We start from the raw sequence: 27,946 nt of genomic DNA, 5'->3' as shown, positions 1-27,946 counted from the left end.
TCCGAGCAAAAGCCGAATACCCCACGGTCCCTTGGGCAGTCCTGAACCTCACCCCTCCCACACAATGCCCAGCCCCGTACCCGCCTACATCTCCTAGCAGCACCCAGGCCTCCTCCCGTGGCAGCACCGGCCACCTGGCAGGTCCCAGGACACATGGCTTCCTCTCCTGGGGTGGAGGGTGCCCTGCACCTGCTGGACCCTCGGCCTAGAGCCCCAGTGCTCTCGGCTCCTCGACCTCTCGGGCACCTTCTCAGAGAGGCCGTCCAACCACCCCCTTGCTTTCTCTCCCCACCCTCCCCCCTTGTACAGCACTGAGCGCCATCTGCATACACAGGTTTTACTTCTTTTCTTTACCACCTACCCCCTCTGACTAGAACAACGGCCCCACAAAGACATTGTCTTCTGGCCTGTTCTCTGCTGTGTGCACAGTGCCTGGCTTGTAGGATGCACTCAGTAAATACTGACTGAATGACAAAAACTTAAATGGCTCTTGCTCTTTTTTGAAGGAACTTCCTGTGGTGTCCCTGCTTTGCTGGTGTCCCAGGTGAGTACAGGGCTCTCCAGCCCCGTGAACAGATGTAGAAGGGCATCTGCGTCCCAAGGCTACACTGTGCCCGGGACAATGGGGCAGCTACAGAGATGGGTAGCGACAGCCCCTGCGTTAGGGGTAGCGCAGCACTGCTGGGGTCTGACCTGTGCCTCCCTCCAACCCCCTAACCCCACACCCCTCCCCGGCCCACCCAGGCCCAGCCCCCACTCACCATGGTGGATTATACCGTTCTCCAACAAGGCCTGGCCCAAGTTCACGCCTTCTTCAGTCTTGCTGATTTCACCAATTTCCAGAAGCCAGGCAACAAACTCACTGCCAGGAACACGAGACGCAGTTGAGAAACTCGCCAGGTTTGGGAACACAGAGACCAGCATGGGACCAGCTTGGCCCTACCCACTCCTGCGAGGGAGCGCTAGAACGTCCCACAGGAAAGCAAGGCTTGGGAGCCCACAGCCCTGGGGGTTGTGCTGAGACCCTGTGCTTTTCCCTAGGACCAGTGGCAGAGGGGTGGGTGTGACCAGACCCCCCCAGCCCTGACTCAGGTGCCCTGGATGGGTGCATGTATGGACAGATGGATAAGAGGGAAGGAAGAAGGGTCGATGGGTGGATGGGGGGGGGAAAGTAAGGGAGGATGGTTGGATGCACACATGGGTGGGGAGGTAAGTGAACAGGAAGGTAGATGAATGGATGACCTGATAGACAAATGGGTAGGTAGTTGGAAAGACCAGTGGGCAGGTGGGTGGAGGGGAGAATAGGGGGGATGGGAAGACACTAAATGGATAGAGACCCGGGCAGATGGGTGGGGGGACAGATGATGGATGGCAACATGAACGGATGAGCAGAAGGAAAGAAGAAATAGGCAGGAAGAAATAAGAGCCAAAAAAGACGACCGTGGAGAATCAAGAGAGCTCACGGTGATCAGATCATGTCATTCTCCTCGTCAAACTCTCCAGTGGGGCTTTCCCCTTATTCTCAGAAAAAGACCCAAACTCTGCTTTCACAATGGCAACGCCCCACGTGAACCGCCAACCTTACCAATCTCCTCTCCTCTACCTTTCACTTATGTTTTAGCCATACCCACCATCTTCTGCTTCTTCAAAAAGATCAGACTCCTAACTACCTCAGGGCCTTTGCACTTGCTGTTCCCTCTGCCTGGAAACCCTCTCCCCCAGCCCTTCATGTTAAGTCCTTCCTTCTCACCAAGCATCCCACACAATCCGTACATCTCTCAGTTTTGCTTTCTTTTGAGCACTTATCCTTGTCTGAAATTGTACTGTTACAGATTTCTGTACGTGTTTATCAGCCGTCTGCCCCACCAGAAAGTAATCTCCACGCTGACAAGGACTTTTGTCTGCCTGATTCACAGCCCTATCCCCAGACCTAGAGGAGGGCCTAAAGCACAGTAGACCTCAATAATTACTTCTTGAACACATGAGAGAATAAACCATCAAACAAGAAGGAATGTTCTAGGGTTGGCAGGAAGGTCTCTGGGAGAAAGAAAGGCTCACGAGCCCGATGAAATCAGGCAGATCCAACGTGACTACCCAGTGGGGTAGAGGCTCAGCCAGACCCCGCCGCCCTGCTCCTGGAGGCGCACTCGGGCTCAGTGCGGAGCTCAGCCCACTCAAAGTCAGCAGGAAAAGGGAGAGCCGGCAACCAGGCTGTTTCCACGGAGGCAATCTGTGTTCAATGAAAGCAGGTGGCAGCTGGCCAGAGCACAGAGCTCTCCTGCTTATCGAAACCAGCTGTCCCGCCTCCAATTACATGGCCAGAGGGGGCAAGACTATTTTTAGCTTCCCGGTGTTTGGCGGAGCAAAGCCTGCCCGTGTGGAGGTAGTGGGTGAGCTGAGGCATTCAGAGAGTCCCGGGTGCAGCCCAAGCGGGGGGAGGGGGAGAGGGGCAAGGGAGCCCCAGGTGGGGAAGAGATTGTTCTAGGTCCTCCACTCCCCCCCAATTTCATTCTCAAAGCCCCCAAATTCAGAGACAGGGGAAAGCTGCCAGCCGCGGAGGGAGGCGAACAGATGTTGAGCGCCCACTCTCGGAAGCTGGACACTGGGCCTCCGGCTGCCCACCAGCTGTCCCATCGGGGGCCGCCTCTGGCACCGACCGGCAGCCCCATGGCCAGATGGGGGGCTGGCAGTGTCCCGGTGTCTTCTGCTAGGGGCAGAGGAAGGCAGCCCCAGAGAAGAGCAACTGTGACCCCAAGTTTTGGCCCCAAGCTGAGTCTTAACCCCTTTTAGAGCAACAAGGAAGGTTTGCAGCTTGCTGGGCAAATTTGGGCAAGACCCTGTTCCTCTCTGGGTCTCAGTATGGCCGTTCTGACATGTGGTTCACTCAGGGGCCTTCTGGAATCCGCAGGTAAACCTTCACATCATATGAAATCTCAAGGAGGGACCCAGTGTGCAAAACCAGATAAAACTCATCTGTCACGCAGGGCCCTCGAGCTCTTGTAAAGGAACAGAAGGGTCAGGTCGGAGGCACCAGAGTGGCTCAGTTGGTAAAGCGTCCAACTTGTGATTTCGCCTCCGGTCATGATCACAGGGCTGGGAGATTGAGAACCGTGACGGGTCCTGCACGGGGCATGGACCTGCTTAAGATTCTCCCTCTCCCTTTACCCCTCCCTTCCCCCTCTCACTCTCTCTCTTTCCAAAAAAAACAAAGGAGGAGGCAGGGCCAGGTTGAGGCTCGGTGGCACTAGCCAGGGGCACTCCTGAAGATACCAGCCACCCCACCATACAGCTGGGAAGACTAAAGCATCCTACTTGCCAAGAGAAGCTGGAACTTCAGCACTTCCTGGGAAATCTCCCAATTGCTCAATGTTGATATATAGTCCAAACTTCCCTGAAAGCCCCCATAAAACACATGCATGAACTGCACGAGGTCAGTGGGGCACCGTCTGCCTCTGCCGAGGCGCAAAGAAGGGTGTTCCAGACAGGGGGCTCAGCACATACAAAGGCCCTGAGTGAGAAAAAAGGTTAGGAAACCAGCAATCTGCAATCTACCCAACCAGAACGTAGGGTACAAAGAGTGGCAAGAGCCAGCCTTGCAGAGATGTAACTCGGAGCACTGAGCTGGAGACACAGAGAGAGAGAGAGATGGTCAGCCCAGGCTGGTGGGGAGTCTGGGACTCAGGCAAGGGGGCACTGGCTGAGTTTGCATGTGCCCAGCTTCAGCCCTCCTTCCTTCCTGACCCCCAGAATCACTACCACAGGTCAGGTCCAATGCTAGGCACAGGGGATACACAGATGTCTTTGCCGTCGCCCCAGGACAGTCCCCAGTGTGCCCAGTGTGCCACTGACCACCGGCAGTTCCCTTGTTCTCACCTGTCTCCTCCACGAGGGCAGGACTGGAGGTTTTCTGCCTGTCCCTGTAACTCCACTGCCTAAAGTTGCTTCCTGAAGAACTCCTGTAGAAGCTTCCTGAAGCCATGTCTGACAAATCATGACCGACCGGCTCTTACCCTCAGACACCCTGCACCTGAGCACGCAGGTGGGTGAGACAGTGAGGCCCCTCCTACCTCAGAGCGTCTGTAACAGCAGACACCAATCAATGAATGACATCTAACCTCAGACAAGGTGGAAGCCAAAGGCATTCTTCTTCCGGGAAGCCTTCCCTGACTGCCCCTGCCAGTCACATCACTATACTTATCCCCTGAGTTCTCATACCTCTGCCAGTTCCTCCACCAAGAGCCGATGTGATGAGCTCATCCTCCTCCCACCCTTCTGCTTAGACTCTGAACAGCTTCCCAGAGCACGCAGAATAAAACCCAAGCCCCCCCCACCTCCCTTACCTGCCTGATAGAGCCCCTTGGCCACGCCCTCACTCTAGCCACACTGGCCTGGCTGTTCCTTACTTACTCAAAGCTCGTTCCAGCTGTGGGGCTCTTGCACCTGCTGTTCCCTCTGCCAGGAATGCTGTTCCCCCAGATATTCTCATGATCAGCTCCTGCTTATCTTCTAGAGCTTGGTTAAAACGTCCCCTCCCCTGAGAAGCTCTCTGTGACCATCCTGGATGAAACAGCACCCCATTTCCTCATCTCCTTAACATCAACCTAACTCACTTCTTACAACATCTGCCGGCTGGCGAAAATCCCCTCTGTGCTGTTGTTTGTCTCCTTGTGTGTTTTCTGGTTCCCCCCCGGGCAGTCATCTCCACGAGGAAGGGGGCTTGTTTGTCCTGTTCCTGATGGCACCCCATAAGGGCTCAAGAAACACTGAATGAAACGCACGGATGCAGGAATGAATCGATTCTGTCTGCCCAACGCCTTGTCCCTCCCATGATGCCTCCACACAAACACCCAGATTTTATTCTTTGATCTTCTTCGTGAGCTCTGTCTCTGAGCAGGGCAGAAATAGGCCACCCCGACACACATTCCCGTCATTCTGGCCAACACTGTGCCCAGCATGTCACAAGCATTTTTCTCACTGAAGCCTCCGATAATCCTGTGAGGCATATTTGACTATTTCCCATGAACTGGTCCTTTACTGAAGCTCAGAGAGGTTAAGAAACTTGCCCACAGTCACACAGCTTGAAGGTGGGGGAACCAGGGCTTGTGTCCAAGGCTGACTCAAAGCCCAACCCTCGGAAGTTATAAAGATAAATCAGACATGTTTTGTATTCATGGATTCCCCTTCTAGTAGTGCAGATGGATATGGAGAAAGGAACTACCAAGGAAAAACAAAATGTGCCGAACAGAAATATAAATGGATACATGCAGCAGAGTGTGGTGGGAGAGAGTCCTGGATTCGAATCCCGATCCCCCACTTGTGGCTGGGTGACCTTGTACAGGACCTCTTCCCTCTCTGTGCCTCAATTCTCTTACCCTTACAACGGGGATAATGGCAGTGACCTGCCCCACACCGTTGTATGTGGGTTAAAAGGCATAGCCACCTGCCAATGTCTGGAGTGGAGGAAAGGGGGATAATTACGTCTTGGTGGCTACAGGTGTCTTCCACCTGAAGGGACCAAGGATGCTCCTGCAGGAGACTTGGGAGCTGAGCCCTGGCGGGGAAGGAGGAAGGTCACGGGCCCTAGGGCTGGGCAAAGAGCTATGCAGAGAGAAGAGCTTTATTAGAACAGTCTTTTGTAGGAAGTCTGGTCCTTAGGGCCCCGATGATTATAAAACAAGCTTCAATCCTGGCCCTGTTTCAAAGAGGCGGTAAAAGAAATCTCCCTAATCCTTCCTGAAGAGACAGAACACTCTGCTGAAACTCTAATCACGGGCAGGTTATCCCATCCGGCCACACTGAGCTCCCCAAGGGGCTTGGCAGGAGGCGGAGAGGTCGTCTGACCCAGGGTGGAAGTAAGCCCCCTTCAGAGAGAAAAACCTCCTTTCTGCCCAGGGATTAAAGACCAGCTGATGGAGGGGAGCCAAGCCGCCCCTGCCCCGCTTCCCGCAGGTCTGGGGCCCAGACTTCTCTCCATACACCCTCCGGGAGCTCACAGCTGGGGTGGCAACAGGGCACCCCCCATCCAGGGCAGCCCCCAGCCACTGCTTAGGAGCCCCACCACCCCCCAAAATCTCCTGCCTGCTGCCCCTTCCACCATAAGACTCGGGCTGTGACCAAGGAGCTCAGCCCCAGCTCCACACCTAGTCTCCGAAGAGGCAGGTCAATGCTGGCCCTTGAACATCGTCTGGGCATTTCCACCTTCGCTGTCCAAACCTGGCTCCCGCTGGGCCCTGTGTCTGCATCTTTGCCTAGCTTCCAGGACGCCACACTCACCCCGGGGTGCCTCCTGCCTCTCTGCTTGCTCCTTCTTGGGCTCCTTCCTCCCGATGCCAGCCCCAAGGTCCAGTACCTGCCTCGGCTCTTCCCACATGTCCCCTTGCAGATTTCAGTCTTATGCCTTTAAAAACCATCAAAATGTTCTGATGGCACCTGGGCGGTTCAGTCGGTGAAGCATCTGCCTTCAGCTCAGGTCATGATGATCTTGGGGTCCTGGGATCGAGTCCCACATCAGGCTCCCTATTCAGGAGGGAGTCTGCTTCTCCCTCTCCCTCTGCCTTTCCCCTCAGCTTGTGCTATCTCTCAAATAAATGAATAAAGCCTTAAAAAAAAAAATTAGGGGTGCCTGGGTAGCTTAGTGAGTTAAGCCTCTGCCTTCGGCTCAGATCATGATCTCAGGGTCCTGGGATCAAGACCCACATCAGGCTCTCTGCTCAGCAGGAAGCCTGCTTCCCCCCTCTCTCTGCATACCTCTGTGCCTACTTGTGATCTCTCTCTCTCTCTCAAATAAAATCTTAAAAAAAAAAAATTAAAATGCCCATATGCCCCGCAATTACTTCTCTAACCCAGACTTCTGTCCCCAAGTCAAGATCTATAACCAGCTAATAAGTCAACCTCTCCATCCAGGTGTCTAAGAGTCCCAAGGGCACCCGTCCTAGAGGAGCCACCTCCCCAAAATCTGCTCCTCCACCCGTCTCCTTCCCCTTCCCAGCAGTGGCAACTCCAGCCTTCCAAGGGCTCACAATCCTCAACTATTTTCTCACCCAACCAGCAAATGTGGTCACTTTCAAAATGATCCACAACGCAACCACTTCCCCCACCTTTACCATGGGGACTGCCTTTGTCCAAATCACCTCTCCCCTGGTCTGAGGCAAGATCAGAACACAGACGCTTATATCCGAGGGCTTTTCAAAGCTTTTGGGAAGTAGATGGGTTATTAGTCAATGCGTTCCAAATCAAGTCCCTGCCTCCCAGGCCAACTTCCTTCTCCCGGGCAGAACCACAGGCTCCGTGAGCTTGGCACCCTCTGCGTCCACCACCGCGTCGCACTCAAGGCAGGGTGGCCCAGAGCCTGGCAGTTTTGGTGGGACTGTGAATCTGCCTCTGGGTTTCAGACACACCAATGCTCTGACCCCTTTGATCCTTGGTTATTAAATGGAGGCAAGGGGGAAAATGTTTTATTATTGGGAAGGAATGTATTTCCCAGAGACGTCGGAGGCCCTCAAATCCTGAAAGCTTCCAGAAGCCTCCCCCCTTCGCCCTCACACCCAGGCAGGACGGTCTCACGGGACACCAGCCCTGCTCACGCCCTGGTCTCAGACTTCCAGTCTCCAGGCCTGCGAGGCAGTTAGTGTCTGTTGGGCTGCTCAGTGTGCAATGCGTGGTGACAGCCGCCCGCGCGGACTGATGCCAAGACCCACGTCTGCTCTGCGGTGCTTCCGGCAACTCCCACGTGCCCTCCCTATGTTCAGAACTCTTTGCTTGTGCTGTCTATAGTGGGTCCTGTTGTGAGTGTGGAGGCAGCATCCCAATCCATGGGGGGCCACCCATCAGGAGCGTGTGAAATCAACGCCACCATCTGGCTTCACATCATTTCTTAGAAGAAATGAATAACATGCAAAGGACAAGGCAGAAAAGAAAACAGAACAGAGGGACGCCTGGGTGGCTCAGTTGGTTAAGCAGCTGCCTTCGGCTCAGGTCATGATCCCAGCGTCCTGGGATCGAGTCCCACATCGGGCTCCTTGCTCAGCAGGGAGCCTGCTTCTGCCTCTGCCTGCCATTCTGTCTGCCTGTGCTCGCTCTCTCTCCCTCTCTCTCTCTCTGATAAATAAATAAGATCTTTAAAAAAAAAAGAAAACAGAACAGAACAGAAAAGACACAAATACTTTCAGAGCGTGCCCAGCACGGTAAGTTCTGTGAAACTGGCTTCAGTCATATGTTACAGGGATGTGTGCACCGGTGACAACATAAAATGTACATTCTGCGGCAAGTTTGGAAGGAAACATTTGAAAGACCCGATATGGGGCCCCCACTAATTCTTCTTGGCCCCTGAGGTCTGTTAAACGAGGGGTGCTTTAGTGGCTCTGCCCCCCAGGGCTCCTGGGGAAGAGCCAGGCGGGCACACTCTGGCGTACCGGCTGCCCAGGACCAGCGCGGGAGCCCCACAGAGGCCCAGCTGGGACCACTCACTTGCCGAGGAAGCACTTGGGGACAGTGCTCAGTTTTCTCCGACGGTCCTTGATCAAGTTCACCTTCTTGTTCATCATCATGTGGTAAAGCTTCTCTCCCTTCTCCGCAATCATGACGTAGGCGTCCCGCTCCATGCCCAGCTTCAGGCCTACGGAGGGGGCACAGTCAGCACCCAGGCAAGCACCAGCCCTGGGGAGCAGAGGGGGGCAGGCCCGCAGTTCCTGGAAGCCCCCACCGGGGTCACGTACAGAGTCCTCATAGAGTGCCAGCCCCTGCTCCAGGCACCTGCCAGTGACTCCCTGCACAACCTTAGAGGAGCAGCTGGCTCCCCCATTTCATAGACGGCAAAGCCGAGGCCCAGAGAGGTTAAGTTCCAGGGTAACAGGCAGTTAAGCTCATTCAACCCTTCAACGTGAGCGTGGGTTTCCAAATTCAGAGGTTATCAGAAAGCCTACTGAGTTCTTCCTTCCAACCAGGGATAAAAATTTGCCCATTTCTTTAGACAACATACAGAGAACCCTGACCAGACCCTCTGCTTGGACCCTGTCTGCTCCTGACAACAGCAATGACAAATAACAAGAGAAAATGCTGGAAGCACCTACTATGTGCCCCTTAATCCTCAAGAAACCTGTAAGGCCAAATTATCCCCCCTTCACAAATAAAGAAATGGAGGCCCAGAGGAATGAAGCTATCTGTCTAAGTTCACCCAACTAGAAGTGGCAGAACCAGGGTTTCAACCCAGAAAGTTTGGCTCCAGATCTGTGCTCATGATCCACGCACCACCCCTGGAAACCCAGCCCTGAGCTCACAGTTTGGACAACACCCGATTCTAAGGACTGAGGCCCACTGAGGCCACACCTTACTTGTGACCACATATACCCTGAGCAGACCACAGGCCCCCATTCTAACCACAGAGACACGGATCAGCCACACCCAGGCCAGTCCACACCCCTGAACCCCACCCCCCCACCCCCGTCCTGAGCACACACCCAGCCCCTACCAGTTTCAGAGCTCACAAGCTTGCCGACCAGGGGCTAGTTTCAGTAGCTTGGCTTAAAGCCACTTGCATCACTTTTCATACAAAATTTAAAATCAAGAAATATCACCTGAAAACTTAAAATCTAGCTTCTCTAGGGAAAAGGAAAAACAAGGGATCCAGCCCTGCGGGGCCCATATGCCTGAGAGACGGCGGTGACTTGCTCATGGATGGAAAAGGCGGGGAAAGGGAAGTGGGCAGATTTGGCAGAAGTAAAGGGACTCCATATACTGAATCTGGGGAGTGGGCAGAAATCAGGGATGGGACCAAGAGTCGCAAACTGAGGCATCAGGCAAAGGGAGGAACTAGGTGCTAAGATGGGGAACCTCCAGCTTTGTGGGGGGGAGATGGTGGAAATTAGGAGTTCTGGTTAGACAGGGAAAGTGTGAGGGTCCTATGACACACCCAGGTAGAAGGCTGCAGATACAGAGAACTGTGCCTCTGTTTCCCCCTTTGCAAAGGTTGGGGGGGTGGGTAGGCAGGGTTTTTAGGATCACGTGTCAAATTTCCCAAGGATGGTCAAATCCAAACTGCATTTAGCACCATTACAACCCTGTGCAGTAGGAACTTTTATCCCCATTTATTAGACGGCATCACTGAGATCTGGGAAACTAAAGTAATTTACCCCCAGACATAGCACATAACCCTTTTCCCAGACCTCTGCACAACAACCCAGGTCCCTACCATACCCAGCCCCGCACGACTTATGCAAGGGCCTCCGGGGAGCCTGGGCCCAGAGAGATCTGGGACCACGGTTAGTAAGCAACCCCCAAGGAGCCTCCTCCCAGAGGCAGACTCCGAGCCTTAAGCACAAAGAAGCCCAGCTGAAGGTAACAGACCCGTGGGGGAGAGAGAGGCAGGGAGGGAATGTCTCAGCTACCAGCCCACAAGGGTGAAGGGCACCAAGAACCAGAGTGACCAACCATATGACCCCTGACCCTTGGGCAAGTCCCTTCCACTGGGTCTCAGTCACCCCATCTGTTAAATGGGCCCTACCAGATGCCCTCAGGTGACCCAAGATACCACCAAGTTCTAAGACAGTCCCGGAGCTCTCTGCCCCTTCAATGACCTGCGTCCTGTAGCCTAGGGCCCTTCCCTGGACACAGTCCTTCCTCAGCAGAAGTGACCAGCCTAGCGGAAGCCATACACACCCCAGGATCCCAGGACAGCCCCCCAGAGCTGGAGGCCCAGGAGAGGGCGTACTCACTCTCACGCTGCTCCCGCTCACGGATGATGGCGTCCAGCCACTTCTGCTTCTCCTCCGCGGTCTTGGCCATGCAGACGAACCACTTATTTTTGGCCGTGTTGTGAATCTTCCAGCCGTTGGTGACAGTGTAGCCATTGCTGTGGTAATCCGCTGGCAGGGGCAGAAGGCAAAGGTGGGTCAGCCCAGACTCAGCCTACAACTCTGAACATTCCCCACTACTTGCTTGAAAGTAAGGTCATGGGATCAGCACATCTCACTCCAGAAAAACAGGGGGCAGGGCCATCAGCAGGATCAGGGTCTGAGAGCTGAACTTGCAACTCTTCAAACACTCACTCCCTCTCCTCTCTATTCTCTGCAAAGAACAGAAGATCTGCAAACAAAGACACCCCCCCCCCGACACACACACACACACCAATTACAGGGGCTTCAGGACCCCACAGTCTGAGTACAAATGCAGGAGTCCTGGAGCCTGGGAATACATCCCAGCCTCCCTGCCCATCTCATCCGGACATTGGGGCTACTTAAAACCTAGTGCAAGGCCAACAATGCCAAGTTCAGGGCCCTTACACACCACTGGCTGGGATGGGGACTGGCCAACCTCTTTGAAAACGGGCTGTCATTTTTCAGGAAAGTGGAAGCTGTCCATACCCTAAATCCAAGGAGGGGTCCATAGGTTTTGTGACACTGCCGAAGAAGTCTGTATCTCAAAACCAGTTAGGAACTTCTGCCCTCGCCAAGCTCAAGGGCACATACACAAAGAGGTTCACACAAGACTGCTCACTGCCTCACTGTTCATAATAGCCAACAGCAGAAATGACACAAATGTCTATCACCAACGGCAGAATAAAAGCATTACACGGCAGAGGGGACCAACACCCTGCAGACCCCTCCAGGCAGAAGCACAAAGCGAGATGCAAAAGAACACACAGTATCTTACAACCCTTTAAATAGATACATAAGACAATATCTATGTAACTACATATACATATTTAGACCCACTTAGTGTGCATATAATGATATACCTATTTAAAGAAAGTTTTGAAACAAATTTTCATTAGGATATTTACTAATGCAGGGGCACCTGGGTGGCTCAGTGGGTTAGGCCTCTGCCTTCCGCTCAGGTCGTGATCTCGGGGTCCTGGGATTGAGCACCATGTCTGGCTCTCTGCTTGGTAGGAGTCTGCTTCCCCCTCTCTGCCTGCCTCTCTGCCTACTTGTGATCTCTCTGTCAAATAAGTAAATAAATCTTTAAAATAAAAAAAAAAAGATGTTTACTAATGTATATTTGGGAAATAAAAATGTTTTTTAAAAAAAGCAAGAAAATGGTCATCACACAATTTGGACAGTCACTTCTGGGGGGCAGGAGGTGCTGTGGCCAAAGAGGGGTGTGTGAGGAGCTCTCGGGGTGCACGCAGTGTTCTACTTACTGACTTGATTGAATGGTGACAACCCAGGTGTTCACTCGATGTGCATATGTTTTAGATACTTCTCTTAGAGAGGTTACATTTCAAATAAAAGAAAAAACCAAGAGGCGCCTGGGTGGCTCAGTCAGTTAAACACCAGACTCTAAATTTCTGCTCAGGTTATGATTTCAGGGTCATGAGATCAAGCCCCACATGGGGCTCCAAGCCCAGCACGTAAGCCTGTTACGATTGTCTCTCTCCCTCTCCCTGTGCCCCTCCCAACCTCTAAAAAAGAAAAGAAGAGAAAAGAAAAAACTGAAACAGAGACTGTGCCACGGAGCAGTGGGGCGGGGGTCAGGTGGGCCTTGGGGCAAGGGCCTACCTGTCCCGTCTTCCACATTCTCCACCTCCATGACCTCAGTGTTGATTCGACCCCTGAAGATGTAGAGGGAGCCATTGATGGACTTGGTCCTCTTGGTGGATTTCTTGCTCCCGGTGACCCTGAAAGATAGGGGCACATCAACAACCCTTATGTCTCACCTAACGGGGCTCGGAAGAGCAAAGGGAAGCACAGCGGTAATCTGGACGGGCGCCCGGAGATGGCAGGAGCATGGGCTTTTGGCTGGTGGCTGGGTGACTTGAACAAGTCTCTTCCCCATTCCAAGGTGCAATTCCTCCATCTGGAAAATAGGCCTTGCTGACCTCACAGAGCCACAGCTAACAGTTGACTTTGATGAGAAACTAATCAGAAGCAGCAGAAATTCACTCCTCTTGGCGATAAGGTCGGTAGGAGCTCTCAGAGTGCCTAACAGAGGGTACTGCCTCAAATCAGACCAGAGAAGAAGGGTGCCCGGAGTAGGCCGTCCACGCAAACCATCCACATCCCCCTGCCCACCATTCATGCCCTCACCCAGGTCCATCAGCCACTCGCTCAGTCCCTCAACAAACAGCTGACCAGTCCTTCCTATGAAGAGGATGCCAAGTTGGGGCCAAGAGAAGTCACGCATCCATGCATTCAACAAGCACTTCGGAGAACACCCACTGAGTGCCAGGCACTGTGCTAGGCACTGGGTCTGCAACGGTGAACAAAAACAGTCTCTGAGAACTCATGGTCCAATACGAGGGGGCAGGGGGCACAGAGACAGACGCTACGCAGAGAAGTCAAAGCCAAGTTACGTCAGGATTGCTAAATGTGTGGTTAAAATAAAGCAGAGAATGAAGTCTGAGGGCTTGAAGGCCACTCTGGGGTAGGCGCAGGCCCCTCTGCTCCACCAAGTGGGTCATGTTCCCAGATCTGTTTGCCTGATGTGCACCGTTCACTGAAATCGGGCAAACTATGTATTGTATGTGAGGACATACGAATGTTGGAAAGAGCTGTCTCTCTGAAAATTAAGTGACTATTCTGGGAAGACTTGATAAAGGTAAGTTGCTTTTGTGTTCAGAGTGTATTTATTCTTGGGTGCCTGGGTGGCTCAGTCGGTTAAGCGTCTGCCTTCTGCTCAGGTTCCTGGGATCAAGTCCCACATGGGGCCCCAAGGCCTGCTTCTCCCTCTGCCTCTGCCTCTCTCTCTCTCTCTGCCTCTCATGAATAAGTAAATAAATAAAATATTTTTTTAAAAAGGGTGAACTTATCCTCAAAGAAGAGACCTCAAGCTCTTGATGAAAAGAATGTTTTAAAAATGCAATGTATACACTTTTAATTAAGTTATTGAAAGTTTGTAAAAACAATTGTAATAAAGCAAGGCGATGGTTAGGGAGGGTGGGGACATGATTTTAACTGGGACAGGGGAGGGAGAGTTGGTCAGGGGAGGCCTCCCTGAAGAGGTGGCTTTGGAGCAAAGACCCTGGAAAGGTGAGGGAGGAACTTAGGAACCTATCTGAGGAGGAACATTCCAGGCAGAGGACACGAGCCCCACGCCAAGCTGCAAGGAGCCGCAAGCTGGCTGCGGCTGAAGGTGAGTGGGCGAGGGCGAGTGTGGGCAAGGGGTCAGAGCAGCCACCCGGGCCAGATCCTGCGGGATTCCGTGCACCGTGGTAAAGATGGACTCCTCCTGCCCGTGTGAGGTGCGGGCCGCAGAGGGTCTGAGCAGCGGAAGAACACGATCTGATCTAGGTTATAAAGGACTCCCTGTGGCGGTGAAGGGACTGCAGGCGGGGCCAGCAGAAAGCAGGGGGAACTAGAAGCCACTGAGCAGAGCAATGGTTTGTGCCCACTTACCCAGGCCTACCTACTCGGGTACATGTGTATACAAGCTTCTCTGAACTTTTCATGAAAGTATAAAATCCACACAGGAAAAAAAATACCCAAAGAAAGATGTGGCTCATTTAACTTTCATAGAGTGAGCACACCTCTACTATCGCTGTAAACACCCCGAAAGCCCCCCACTGTGTCCCCTTCCCAGTCACTAACCCCCGGCCCTGTCCCTCCCCATCCCCCCACACAACAGCTCTCCTGACCTATGACCCCACAGCTTCTCTCTGCGTTCTGGAACTTCACATACATGGAATGACCACGGGTGATGGTGATGCGTATGTCGGTTGCTTCCTGTTTGGCGCGGCCGTGACTGTCTTTGCGTGTGTCTTATGAAGAACACACGTGCACATCTCTGCAGGGGATCGACCTAGGGGCTGAACTGCTGAGTTACAAGGGATGCACGTGATTGCCTTTCCCGGAGAATGCCAAGCTGTTTCCCAAAGGAGGTGCACCAGTTCTCCCCGTCCCTGGTAGAGTAGCTTCCAGTGGCTCCCCATCCTCTGTAGCTAATTTCCATGTTGGCCATTCAGGTGGGCACAGAGTAGTGGCTCATTAAACATTCCATTTGCATGTCCCTGGTGAGTAACGAGGCTGAGCACCTTTTCATGTTTACTGGCCATTGAGTCATGTGGGCCATGGGCTTTTGTGAAAGGACTGCCCCTAGCGCATTTTTCTGTTGGATTATCTTTTTCTTAATGTTTTCTAGCAAGAGTTAGCAAATGTTTTCTGAAGAGGGCCACATAGAGAGTAAACATTTTCAGTTTGGGGGGCTCTGTGTCTCTGTGTCAACTACTCTACTCTGCCCTTGATGCAGGAAAGCATCCACGGACAACACCAAAACAAATAGGCATGCCGTGTACCAATAAATCTTTATTTATAAAAAGAGACAGAGTGCCAACTTTGGCTTCTAGAACTTCTTGATACATTCTGGATGTGAATCCCCTGTCAGTTATATGGATTGCAAAGATCCCTAGTCCCTAGCTGACTTTTTCCTCTCGTCACAGTGTCTTCTGATGAGCAGTTCTCAATTTTAACATAATCTGATGAATCCATTTTTCCTTTAGAATGGCACTTTTCGTCCTATTTAAGAAATCTTTGCTTACCGCCAGATTGTGAAGATAGTCTCCTATGCCTTCTCCTGGAAATCTGCTGGCTTTACCCCGCACATTTAAATCTATGATCCATCTGAAGTTGGCTTTTTATGCATTGTATGAGCTAACAGTCAAGACTCATTTTCCCCCATGGAATACCAAACGAACCAAGCATCATTTATTGAACTGCCTTGGCACCTCTGTTGAAATTCAAATGATCACTTCCACAGGGGTCTGCTGCTGAACTCGCTCCACTAAACTCTTTGGTTCGGCACCAATATGGCGTTGTCTTAATCACTTCAGCTGCGAGTAAGCCGGGCTTCCAGAAGCACAAGGTCCCCAGCTTTGCCCTTTTTCAAAACGGTGGAGGCCATGTTCGTGTTTCCAGGTAAATTTTACAACCACTGACACATACATAGGAAAACTCCCTCCTAGAGTTCTTATTGGAATGACACTGAAGTTCTGGACAAAGTTTGGGGACAGAATGGAAAGGACTTGCCGAAGAAGTGGGTGTGGGGTGAGGCAGGTCAGCATCAAGGTCAACCAAGGTGCCCTTCACTCCGAATGAGGAAGACTCAGAGGAAAAGGTCTGGGACAGGAGTTGTGAGGAAAATGAAGAGTCTCGCTTGAGGCCCGACTGAAGTGTGAGTGGGATACGACAGCCCCCAGAGGAAGACAGAGAGCGGTAATTCTCCTTCCATACATGTGCCAGGCCTTATTCTAACCAACTTCCATGTTTTATCGTACTTCATCTATAAGAACTATCCTTTTGGATGGGGACTACTTTTATCTCCATTGAACAGACAGGAAAACAGAGACACAAAAAGCTGATGTAACTTGCCCAAGGCCACTTGGCCAGTGAGTGGCAGGGTCCCGGTGTCCCTAAGTTCTGCGACCTCTAAGACACAAACAAGCACTCGAGGTATTAGAGACGGAGCTCGTCATGGGTTCTCTTCTTGGGGGCCTCGGTTTCCCATTCGAAAAAATGGGGAGGTAGACTCCTAGAACACTCCTTCCGCTTCTGATACCCAAGGAGCCTCTACTTTCAAATTGAAGCACTCTGAGTCAGAGACCTTCCCTGAGCCGCGTGCCGGACCGGCGGTGCCCCGCGTGACCCAGGCAAAGACAAGCCAGTCGGCAGACACCTAGCAGTGACAGGCATTTCCTGTGACCACATCAGTCAGGCCGGCAGCCCCATCCACCCCTGCCCAATCCCTCTGGGAAGTCCCGTCTTGGAGCCCGGCCCTCTGGTTCCCCATCCTGAGACGGGAACGCTGGCCGCCAGCCACGTTCTCTCAGGAGACAGATGTGCCCTTTCCCTCCAGCCGGCCTGGCTCACGCACAGAACTGGCGCGGAGAACGGCCTTCAAAGAGCTCATGGCAGCCCCGGGGCCAGCCCCAGAAGGCCCACATGGAATCCAGCAGCGGCAGCATCCCCGGCCACTACTGCTCCAACAGGTGCGACCTCACTGACGGAGGAAGGGCCGGCGGCCGACAGATGAGCAAAGCCAGCCGGAGCTGGAGCCGCTCACACACGCCTGAAGGGACATTCTGTTTTCTACAGCCCCTGGTGTTCTGAGAAAAGTGCCTGCTTCAGACAGCTCAGGGCGGCTGGCAGTGGGGGCAGAGGACTCCCAGGATGTGCCCAGCGAGAACAGGCAGGGAGCAAGGAGGAAGGAAAAATGGGATGTTCGTGGGAAGAGGGGGGCGGCTAGAGGGGACACGAGACAGACGCAGAGAGACCTACCAGAATGGGCAGGAATAAAGCATCAAATAAGGAAGACGGGAGAAGAAGGAGACCAAGGCCTTCCACCAGAGACCAAACCCAGAACAGGGAAGAAGGGCAGAGGGGGGAAGGGGCCCGTGGCTGAAGCGCCTACTGCGTGCCTGGGACTGCACCTGTGCGAGAACAGGAACCCAACACGGATGGAGGCAGGTTAGCAGCAAGGGGATAGCAGCTAACCCTGACTTTGTGAGCTTTAACTATATACCGGGCGCGCCTAACACCTCTGCTCCCCACAATCGCTCTGAGAGGCATATGATCACCTGATTCTGCACAGAAGGGAACGGAGGAAAGAAAGGCAAAGTCAGAGCTAGGGAAGTGCGACCAGGGATTGAACTGTAAGGAGCTTGGCTATTCATCAAACTCCACAGTAAGAAAGGGTTTATCATTCCTATTCTACAGAAGAGAAAACTGAGGCTCAGAGAGGTCAGGCTGGAAGAGAAAGAAAAGCTCCCCCCAGACACACAAGGAACGCCATCATTCATCCCGTGAAAAGGTTCCTCACGACATCCTGAAGAGGCCAGCAGAAACAGATAAGGAAAAGGAGGCTCAGGGACAGTAAGTGATGTGCCGGGAGCCCAGAGGAAGGTGGAGGCAATGCTGACAGTAGGCTCCAGGGTCTGGACCTCCCCTCAGCCTTAGCTTTTCCTAGATAAAGGAGTAAAGAAGTCCTGGAAAGTCACTGTTTCAGCCCTAAAATAAGGTAACAGGAAGGAAGATTCAAAAGGGCTTCTTCAGAAAACCGAAAAGACAGGGATCTCTCAGTCCGCTATCCACCCAGCCAAACCAGCCAGCGAGCCACCCAGCCGGCCCCTCATTCCCCCACACCTCTGTCTCCCAAGTCTCCCTCTCTCCAACCATCCACCCCCCCATCCACCCACTTGGTCATTCAATACCCAACCCTCCATCCCAGAATCCAATCACCCCGACAACCACCAATCAACCAACCATCTATCCACCCATCCACCCAACTGATCTTCTATCTACTATTTTAAGACCATTTTATGACCATCCCTCCCCCAACCCATTCATTTAAATATCATACATGAAGGCCCCAACTCACCATTACATCTGAACACACCTCTGCCAGCTCATCGCGTCTTCATCCACTTCTCCAACGACCAAACACCCAGACATTCGCCCAATTTTCTGTCCGTGCCTCCATCCAGCCGTCTCCTACACCCCCACCCACCCACCCACTTGCTCCTTCGTCTACTCACTCGTCCATCGGCAAATCGGTTCACACATCCGTCCACAATCGTCCCCGCCCCTTTCCATCCACCATCCACTCACCCTCCGAGCCCCGCCGATGCACCCCATGCCTCCTCCCATCTGCCCACACATCCCAACATGCACACTCACAGTTAGGCACGCGTCCGTGCGTGTCTACCACCCGCCCACCTACCATCCACTTCCCTGACTCTACAAACTAGGAAGTTCCAGGGAAAAATACAAAGGTGACAAAGAGACTATCCTTTCCCTCAAAAAGCTTAACATGCGAGAGCCCTGTGCCCTTCAGTCCTCCACCTTTGGATCTCAGAATCAGAGGATGTTAGTGTCACAAAGAATCCCCAAATTTCTATGACCATCTAGATCCACACTGTCCAATACAGCCGCTGTGGCTGCTGAGAACTTAAGACGGGGCTAGGATGACGTGAGATGTGCCGAAAGTGTAAGAGAGGCACCAGATTTTGAAGACTTCGCGTACAAAGAAAACGCAAAATACCTTCCTAATGATTTTCAAAAATCGATAGTACCTTGGTTGTTGACATTAAATAACATTTACAGATACACTGGAAAAAAAATAAAATACATTATTGAAATTCACGTTGACTGTTTTTGATTTTTTTTTAATGTGGCTGCTAGAAAATGTTAAATAACACGTGAGGCTCGCATTATATTTCTATTAGGCAGTGCTGATCCCCTGAACCCCTCAACTCAGAAGAGAAAAGGGAGGCCAAGAGAGGGAAGTGACAAGCCTAAGGTGTCACTGTGAGAGACAGTCAAGGTCCCGTGGAATCCCTGCCTCCAGGCCCACCTGGGCAGCCCCAGCCCCAGCAACTCACCTGGATTTCCGCTTGCAGTAGACAAGGAGGTTGTCAAAGAGGAAGAAGGCCCTCTCCTGGATGTTGCCCGCGGAGATTTTTAACAAAGTCCCTTGCAGGAGGAGCTGGGTGCAGATGTCTGTGAGGTTGGAGCCCTGGGAGAGTGAGGAGGGGAGAGGGAATGAGTTGGCAAATCCAGGAGAGCACTCGGGGATAACCCCTTCCTTCCCAAACACAGAACCTACCACTGCCTCACTTGCCCCCCAAAACCTAAACGCGCCACTGCAGGAAATCTGTCAGCAGACAGAAAAATCCCAACAATCTCATCAGTGGCTTCTGCCCATTGAGCACGCCGGAACCATGCCGGGAAGAGCACAAGGGGAAGCCCATGTCATAGAAGAGAAAGCTGGGCTTGGGGAGGGGAAATGACCCACCCAGCCCAAGCTGGCATCCGGTTTTATTTTGGTTCAGTTCTTGCTTGGGATTTGGGGTTTTTCATGCTTGTTTTGTTTTTGCCTACCCTTCCTCATTTATGTCTTGACTTGTGAATGTATCACCACTACTAGAATGCCACTTCCATAAGCACAGGAAGCGTTACGGAGCATTATCAAGCATTTGCCACGGTCTCCCCAGCCCTGTCACCCTCTAGGGGCACACAGCAGGTGCTCGGTAAATGCTTGCAGAGCAGGAGATAAACACAGTGTGCACAGCATCAGGGCAGATTCTTGGAGCAGCTCCTCTAGCTACAGCCATGAACACAGATGGAAACAGTTCTCAAACTCCAGGGGGCCATCCGTGTTAAGTGACGGGGGAGGCCAGGATGCTCGCCAGCCGTGGGGTTATTTGAACCTCGGTGATGTTCCCACTGAGGGAGTCAGGAAAGGCTCCAGGGGGACCTGACCGCACAGGTCTGTCTGGAGCTCAAGGAGGACCAAGGTGGGGCGCAGAGCTCTCCAAGTGCTACAGGAGAGGAGGCTGGAAACACACCGAGGAGGGCCCTGGATGCCAGCAGGGCAGGCTCCTCCCCTGTGGCGGGAGCAGAGTTCAGCTGGCTCTCAGCGTCCAACCAGAGACTCCATTTCCCAGCATCCCTTGTGCCCGTGTGGTGACGTGATTGACGCATGGCCCATGCACCCCATTTCTACACTATTTCCTTGAAAGAAAACAGTTTCCTCTCCTCTCCCTCCCTTCCCTCTTGTCACAGGCTGGACGCCAGCGGGAGTGGTGGCATACATTGTAGCAGACAGTGGAGCAAGAAGCTGGAAGGAATCCGGGGCTGGAGGGAGCGGTCACGCCCTCCCCGCCAGCCTGTTCCGCTACTGAGAAATCAACTTCTCCCTCATTTATGCCACCCTCTCTCTTTTTAGCAACCAATGATGTAATCAAAGCCACACATCAGGATTAGCACAGAGCCCAGCAACAGGCGGACAATGGAGTACCTCTGACACTTAGGCCCCAGGGACACTACACAAAAGAGGGGTTCAGGGAAGCTCGTTTGACCTGCAGATGACAGAGGAGGAAGAATGACACGTGAAATGAACTTGAGAGAGGGAGGGAGAAGTGTGCACAGAGTCTCCTTCCCCAAACATGAGACACCCAGAACCAAAGAGGAGTTCATACCCCAATGACGGATGCTGACTCAGTTATTTCTGAGACTCAGGAAGGGGAACTGGTTCTAGAAATGCAGAAATCGGGCTTTCTGCTAACTGCCCACTGCAGTCTCCCCTGTTTCAGGCTTTGTCCCCTGAATACAGCAAACTCATTACCCAAAAATGCCAGAGATGCCTCTGGGGCCCAGCTGGGGTCCTGGGAAACCCGCTCTTTGTGGTCAAGGGCTAGCAGCCTCAGGCAGGAGCGTGCGCCCGTTAACAGAAATCACAGCATGGACGCCCCATATGCTGCGTCCAGGGACCAGATTCCACACACAGCCACCAGCCAGGGAGTGAGCCCGCTGCACCAGGGCTCAGGGCTCTTGTGACAAGGAGCCCCATGGACCCCCAGTATCCTCGCCAGCAGGGTGAGCGTGACTCTTGGGGTGATGAGGCTCTAACCATGGCCCATGGGCTAGCTCAGGGCAGAAGCCATTCAGCAGTGCCTAGAGGCTGCCTGCTTCCCCACCTGGTCCCCTCACCTCACTCATGCCCACCGCTCCGGTCTTCTAGCCTCCAAAGGGGGACTTTAGCCACTTATACATGGATCTGGCACCTGGCCTGGCTGCAGGGCCCCAAACCCTGATGTCACATTGGACTACACCTGACCTGTCAATGTCCAGGGACCACAGAGATCAGCGAACCCAGCCTGGGAAGCTGCCCCTCCAGCCTTGGCCAAAGACCACCTAGCAAATACATGTGAACTGCCAAGGACATGGCAGGGGGATGTCCCGTCCGCCCCAGCCCTGCTGAGAAGCCCAGCTGGCTCGGTCTCCCTAGAATCCTTGAACCTGGGTCCAGGGTAATCTAGGATCAGACACACAGGGAAGATGCTGAGCACCACGGTGTCCACCAGCCAGGGCTAGAGACTTGCGGACAGCGTAGACCTGCTCGAACCGGAGCATTAACATGGAGAGGGGACAGGAAAAGCTTACCACACGCCCGCACGGTTCTAAGTATTTTACACCAATCCAGTTCATCCTTACAACGGCTCTCATTTTACAGACAAAGAAACTGAAGCACAGAGCAGAGAAGTGACTTGTTCAAGGTCACACAGCTGGTCAGTGAGCAAGCTGGGATGTGAACCCAGACGGGATGGCACCCCTCTCCCACCCGGGGGCAGGGGAGAGACGGCTGCCCCTTAGAAGGTAATCTGACAACGTAAAGGGCTTTTTAATGAGATGACTGGTCTAGAGCAGGGGTCTCCAAAGGGGAGAGACCACAGCCCCCTGGAGCACAAGGCGTCCCAGGAAGGGTGGAAGGGCCTATGACAACTTCTCTCTCTCTCTCTCTCTCTCTTTAATAACAATTTTATGCTTCCTTGCTCCTATTTCCTTCTGTCCCCTCGTGGGTAAGTGGGCAACTGACAATCTCTCAAACCAGCATTTCCAGAGCCAGCGAGATGAGTAGACCCCATTTTGTTCTTATTAAGAACATGTTATTTTTTTTTTTTTTATTACTGTGAGCTTCACACAGAAGTCTGTGGAGCTTGCTTCCTGAGTGTCCCTCTGCAGGAGGGTCAGCCCACACTGGGCATGAGCTGTAGCTAAAGCTGCATGATGCTTTTTCATCTAAAAAAAAAAAAAAAAAGTAAGAGTGAAACCCTGGTCTGCGGCCACAGCTCCTCTCAGAGTTTACAGAGCATTTACTCCAAGCCAGGGAGGCAGCCTGGTTCCAAGCACTGAGCGTGCGTTCCCTCCCGAATCCTCAAGGGACCCAAGTAGGAGGGCTGCGATTACCCAGACTTTTCAGATGGGGAAACTGAGGATGAAGAACCCCTCCCCGCAAAGGGAGCTGGCTCGTTCACTCACTTCCGCGGCATTGCGACATCCTGCTATTTCCTCCCCCTCAATAAAGTGGATTTATGGCTTCACTTATCTGGTTTTAAGTAAACCAGTCTCCCGACTAAAAAGGACAAGCCGCTTAGGAAGGATGGGGGCGGGGGAGGAGGCAGCGATCGGAGATCAGACTCCTGATGCAAGCCCAAGCCCACAGCCACTAAGCAGCCAAGAAAGAGACCCTCCCTCCTCCCACAATGAGTCCCTTGCCAGCCATATTCCAAGAGCTAGAGATGGCACCGTCTAAACAGACCGGCGAGAGGTCAGATGGCAAGATCAGTAATTACCAGGAAGATTATCCGAAGCAAGGATCTGTAACCACCACCATTCACCACCAACTACATGCAAGTCACACTGTCCCCCAAGGTTGTAACTACAGGGAACAGGAGACACTACAGGTAGCTTCACTGTCACTGGGATTGTTTCTAGCTCTGATGCATTATTTTTACAACTCACCTTAAGGATCAAACTGCATTTAAAAACCTTTCTCTAGGGCGCCTGGCTGGCTCAGAGGAGCGTGTGACTCTTGATCTCGGGGCTGTGAGTTCAAGCCCCACACGGGGAGTAGAGATGAACTTCAATAAGAAGAAGTCACTTTCAGAAGAAACCTTTCTACTGCAGAGAAAACCATTTTACTTTTTCCAATAAGTATTCATACTCCAGTTTTCACTTTATCCTCAGAATGACACCAGGACAGGGACACCTGGGTGGCTCCATCGGTGAAGCGTCTGCATTCAGCTCAGGTCATGATCCCAGGGTCCTGGGATCGAATCCCACATGGGGCTCCTTGCTCAGCAGAGAGCCTACTTCTCCCTCTGCCCCTCCCCCTGCTTGTGCATTCTTTCTCTCTCTGATAAATAAATAAAATAAAATCTCAAAAAACAAATAGCTTTAGGAGATACCTTCAAGAGACATTATTACTCAGATTAGACAACCAAGGCAAATGGAGGCCAAGAGAGCGGGACAAACTTGCCTGAGGCAGGGCCGACTGTCAGTTACAGGGCTGGACCTCCAGACCACATCCCTGTGCCTCAGTTTCTTCAGCTGTCCAATGGGGATCATAAGAGCACCCGTCCCTTTGTCCTGGAGACATGTAACAGGGGCTCAATCATTGCCAGCAATTCTTATTCTGGCACAGTGTACCTCCTACAGCACCCAGGACAGTGACCGAAATCAGGGTCACTCTCCCAACTGTAGGTTTTTCAGGGTCTAAAAAGGCCCCCCAAAGATCCTTAGTTCTTATTTCCCGAGGCTCTTCCCAGAAGCAGGCATCTAGAAAACACTTCTGCTTCAGCTGCCAAAGGGCTTGCCCAATCCTCTTCTCCACAGGGGCCCATGGGAGAAATTTCTTTCTCAGCTGGTTTCCAGGAAACTCTGTGTCTCCCAGAAGAACTGCTCTGTCTTCCTTTTTTGAAAATAAATATTGAGTAACTTATGTCTCCTGCTCTCCTCACTTTGGCTGCCAGGAAGCTCAAAGCCCAAACAGGCTTAAACACATCCTTCATTCGGTTTGCTCTTTAGGTAAGCGTGGCTGAAAGCGGCCGTGCGACCCACTGGTCAGTGAGATGAAAGGGGAAGTCTTCGGGGCTTCGGGGTAAGGTTTTCCTCCACTGAGGAGAAGAGCTCCCTCGCATGCCCTGGCCACGCCTCTGTCTCCCGCTATTCTGGAACACAAAGTGATGCCTGGAGCTCCTGCTCTCATGGGACCAAGCGGGGGAGGCCAAGAGGACCTCGAGAGACAAAGGGGAAGCTCTGACATCCTGGGGCTGACATGAGTCCTGAGACAACACACCCTAACCAACACGCCTGACATTCAGCAATTTGCAGTCACAGGAAACAGAAACCAAGCTACATGTATTTTAAGCAGAAAGAAATAAGGGGTTTACTTAATTATCGGATGGTCTAGGAGAGCCCCGAATCCAAACCGGGGCTCCCAGAAAACCACCAACACACTGTCCACCCCCCACAGAGCCACTGCCTCGGCCCCATCTGGGAAAAGAAAGAGTCACACACACAGGCCCGAGCGGATACGCCAGGAAAACACGACCCAGGCCACATCCAGGCCCGAGGCAGCCGCCGCAGGTCATCTGCAGGTCAGCCGCAGAGCCATCCCCTGCCTGCGCGACACATGCCGTCAACAACAAGCAAATGTCCCGTGTCCCTGAACACCCAGGAAGCTGGAGCCCGGTCCCTCTGCTGATGCTACCGCAGAGAGCCAAAAACAACCATGCTATGCTCTATATCCACCCCATCGGCCAAATCCCAGCAGCTGGATCTGATTTTGGTCAATCACATCCCAAACCTGAACTACTGGGGGGACCGAGAAATGCGGCTCTCCATTCCCCAGCTTCGGCAGGACGGGAAGGCCCCGCGGGAAGAGGATGGGTATGTGGCCAGCGCTAACCCACACTACCCGCCTCCCCGCTGCAAGCAGCTCCCCCCGCCCCCGCAACAGCCAGACTCTCAATCTCTGCCGTGAGACGGAGTCACGTTCAGGATTCCGGAACACCAGGAAGACAAGTGGAAATCCCAAAAGTAGCAAGCGCCAGAAAACCCAAAGGCAGATGATTCAGAGAGTAATCTAGGAGTCTTTCATCTTTGCTTTTGATCTCCCGTTCCAGCTGCACTGACTCTGATATTGATTTTTTTTTATTTATTCAGATTTCCCCATTTCCTTCCACAGATTTGTAGGAAATCTCTGATAATCTAAGGAAGGAGGTTTAAACGCATGCACCATGAGAAGATTTCAAGAATCCCCAGAGCCCCGTAAGCATGATAATAGTAATGTAATATCAACCCCTAGCATTTATTGAGTACCTACTGTGTGCCAGGAAGAGAGGAAACAGGAGGTTCAGAGAAGTTAAGACATCTGCCTCGAATCACCCAGCGAGGGAGCATCAGAGCCAGAATTCTGTCCTGGCCCAGACCCATAAGCACTACGGTGGACCTCAGCATCAAAAGCGCTGAGGCCTATGGACACCAGGCAGGTGAGGCAACACGTGAAAGAGAGAGATGGAAGGAACGGGAGGTGCCGGGGACTGAGGAACAACGGAAGCTCTCGTGGCTGTGGTCATGGAAAGTGAGGGTCCAGAGCTACTGATTTTTCTAAAGAAACTTGGAACTCTAGACTTTCATGTGGATTCCACTGAAAAATAACTAATTTTTTTTTTTTTTTGCAAACACCCTGGAGGCTGAACCAAATGCACCATGCAGACTGAAGCCTGGGACCCAGACCGCAGCGCAGAGGTGCAGTCCTGCACGCCCGGGACCCCGCTCCTCCCGCCCCGCCGCACCTCCCAGCCCTCGATGTGGGACTGCAGCTGCTCCAGCGCCTCCAGCTTCTCCATCTGCCGCTTGGTCTCGTTGATGTTGGAGCACACGGTCTTCATGGCCTGCAGGGCGCTCTGGACCGCAGGGTGGTCCGGGTGTTTGCCAGGGGTCCTCTTGGCCAGCTCCTAGGGGACCGGGGAGGACAGGAATGAGAGACGTCCACTCCGAGGGCCCCAGACACGGCATCCAGGTCACCTGGCCCACACCAGATCTCAGCTCTGCTCTGTACAGACAGGGTGTTCTGGCAGGTGGCGGTGGGGGGGGGGGGGGAGTGTTACGGACTCAGTCACTCATTCGCTCACTCATTCATTCAGTAAATGTCCCTAAGCACCTTCTTCATGGTGGAGCAGTATTCTAGAGCCTAGAGACAAATCTGTATATGAAACAGAAAAATTCCTCACCTGTGGGTATTACACTCTTGTAAAGGAGAAGGGCCAAAATAAAGAAAAATCAGGTGCACAGTACAATGTCAGACAGTGATAAATACTACGAAAACAAATCAGAGGGACAGACTAGAAGGTTTTGGGAAGGGAGTGGTTCTTTATTTTATTTTATTTTATTTTATTTTATTTTATTTTATTTGAAAGAGAGAGCACAAGCCAGAGGATGGGCAGAGGGAGAAGCAGCCTCCCCACTGAGGAGGAAGTCCAACGTGGTGCTCGATCCCAGGACCCCAAGATCATGACCTAAGCTGAAGGCAGACGCTTCACCCTGAGCCACCCAGGGGCCCCAGGAGGGGCTCTTTCAAATGGGGAGGTCAAGGGAGGCCTCTTGGAGGAGGTGACATTTAAACAGAGACTCTGGGTAAAGCAGGGGAGGGAGTTCTGCAAAAACGTTGGGGAAGACTGTGCCAGGCAGAGCACAGAGCAAATGCAAAGGACCTGAGGTGGAAGCGTTGATGGGCTAGAAGGAGGAACAGCAAGGAGACAGTGCAACTGGAGGGGAGTAAATGAGAAAGACAAGAAGGAAGAGAGAGACAAGACAGACATCAGGAGGTCAGAGAGGAGGCCACAGATACAGAGCCCAACCAAGTGCAGTCTTTTCATTGGGACAGCAGGGAGAGCAGGGAGACCAGGACAGACCCTGTCAACTGGCCATTCCCGGTGGGCCCTATTCCATGGCCCTCCACCCCCCTGCCACCTCCCACCCCCGCCACAAGGGCAGGCCTGAACCGTGCTGAAGGCCAGGTTCGTCATCAAAGAGCATCAGCCACACGCTACAGGAGATGAGAGAGAGAGAGAAGAGGGCGACGCTGGCAGGACCTCCAGATGCAGGGAAGATTTTCCAGCCGAATCACTCAACGGACAGCGCCGTGCCGGCAGAGACAGGCCTCCTTAACCATCTGACCTAGACGTGCCCAACGGTTCCAGTATCTCCCCACCTCTCTGCTCCCTTGAAAATCACAGACGTGGCGCTCTGACGGGTCACACCTGGGTGTCAGGGCTGGCTCTGCCCCTCTGTAGCCGAGTGACCTTGGGCCAGTCGCCCTCCATCCTGAAAAGCACTGACAAGGAGGGCCACTGTGAGGAGGAGGAAGGAAGTGGAAGGAGGAGGAGGAGGAGGAAGGCCACGGGGAGGAGGAGGGCTGCAGGGAGGAGGAGGAGGGCCGCCAGAAGGAGGAGGAGGGCGGTAGCAGTTACAGCCCACTCAGCCTTTACTCTGTGCTGACGAGGTAGGGTCCGTTATCATCCCCTTTAACAGTGACGGGGATTAAAGCAGAAGAGCCCAAGGCCCCCAGAAAGTAAATAGAGGCACAGCTGGATGTGAGCCTGACCGTCTGGTTCTGTTCACGGGCACCGTGAATCCGATCCTGCAGGAAAAGGGCCTCTGCGGTCAACTACGGA

General features: G+C 52.9%; 1 protein-coding gene across 1 annotated transcript in view; it reads right to left on the bottom strand.

Moving 5' to 3' along the window:
* The window catches only part of PREX1 (phosphatidylinositol-3,4,5-trisphosphate dependent Rac exchange factor 1), a 176,068-nt gene that overhangs the window by 50,316 nt on the left and 97,806 nt on the right, over positions 1-27,946 (bottom strand). The window contains exons 6-11 of the mRNA XM_044262880.1: positions 26,066-26,227; positions 19,307-19,440; positions 12,495-12,613; positions 10,710-10,859; positions 8,467-8,614; positions 762-862 (exon numbers count right to left, since the gene is read on the bottom strand). Coding sequence (XP_044118815.1) covers positions 762-862; positions 8,467-8,614; positions 10,710-10,859; positions 12,495-12,613; positions 19,307-19,440; positions 26,066-26,227 — 814 coding nt within the window. The remainder of the gene's footprint in view (positions 1-761; positions 863-8,466; positions 8,615-10,709; positions 10,860-12,494; positions 12,614-19,306; positions 19,441-26,065; positions 26,228-27,946) is intronic.

Source organism: Neovison vison, chromosome 8 (genome assembly GCF_020171115.1).
Source record: "Neovison vison isolate M4711 chromosome 8, ASM_NN_V1, whole genome shotgun sequence".
Taxonomy (NCBI): Eukaryota; Metazoa; Chordata; class Mammalia; order Carnivora; family Mustelidae; genus Neogale; species Neogale vison.
The sequence above is the reverse complement of the archived record's forward strand: the minus strand, read 5'-3'. Positions and strand labels throughout refer to the sequence as shown.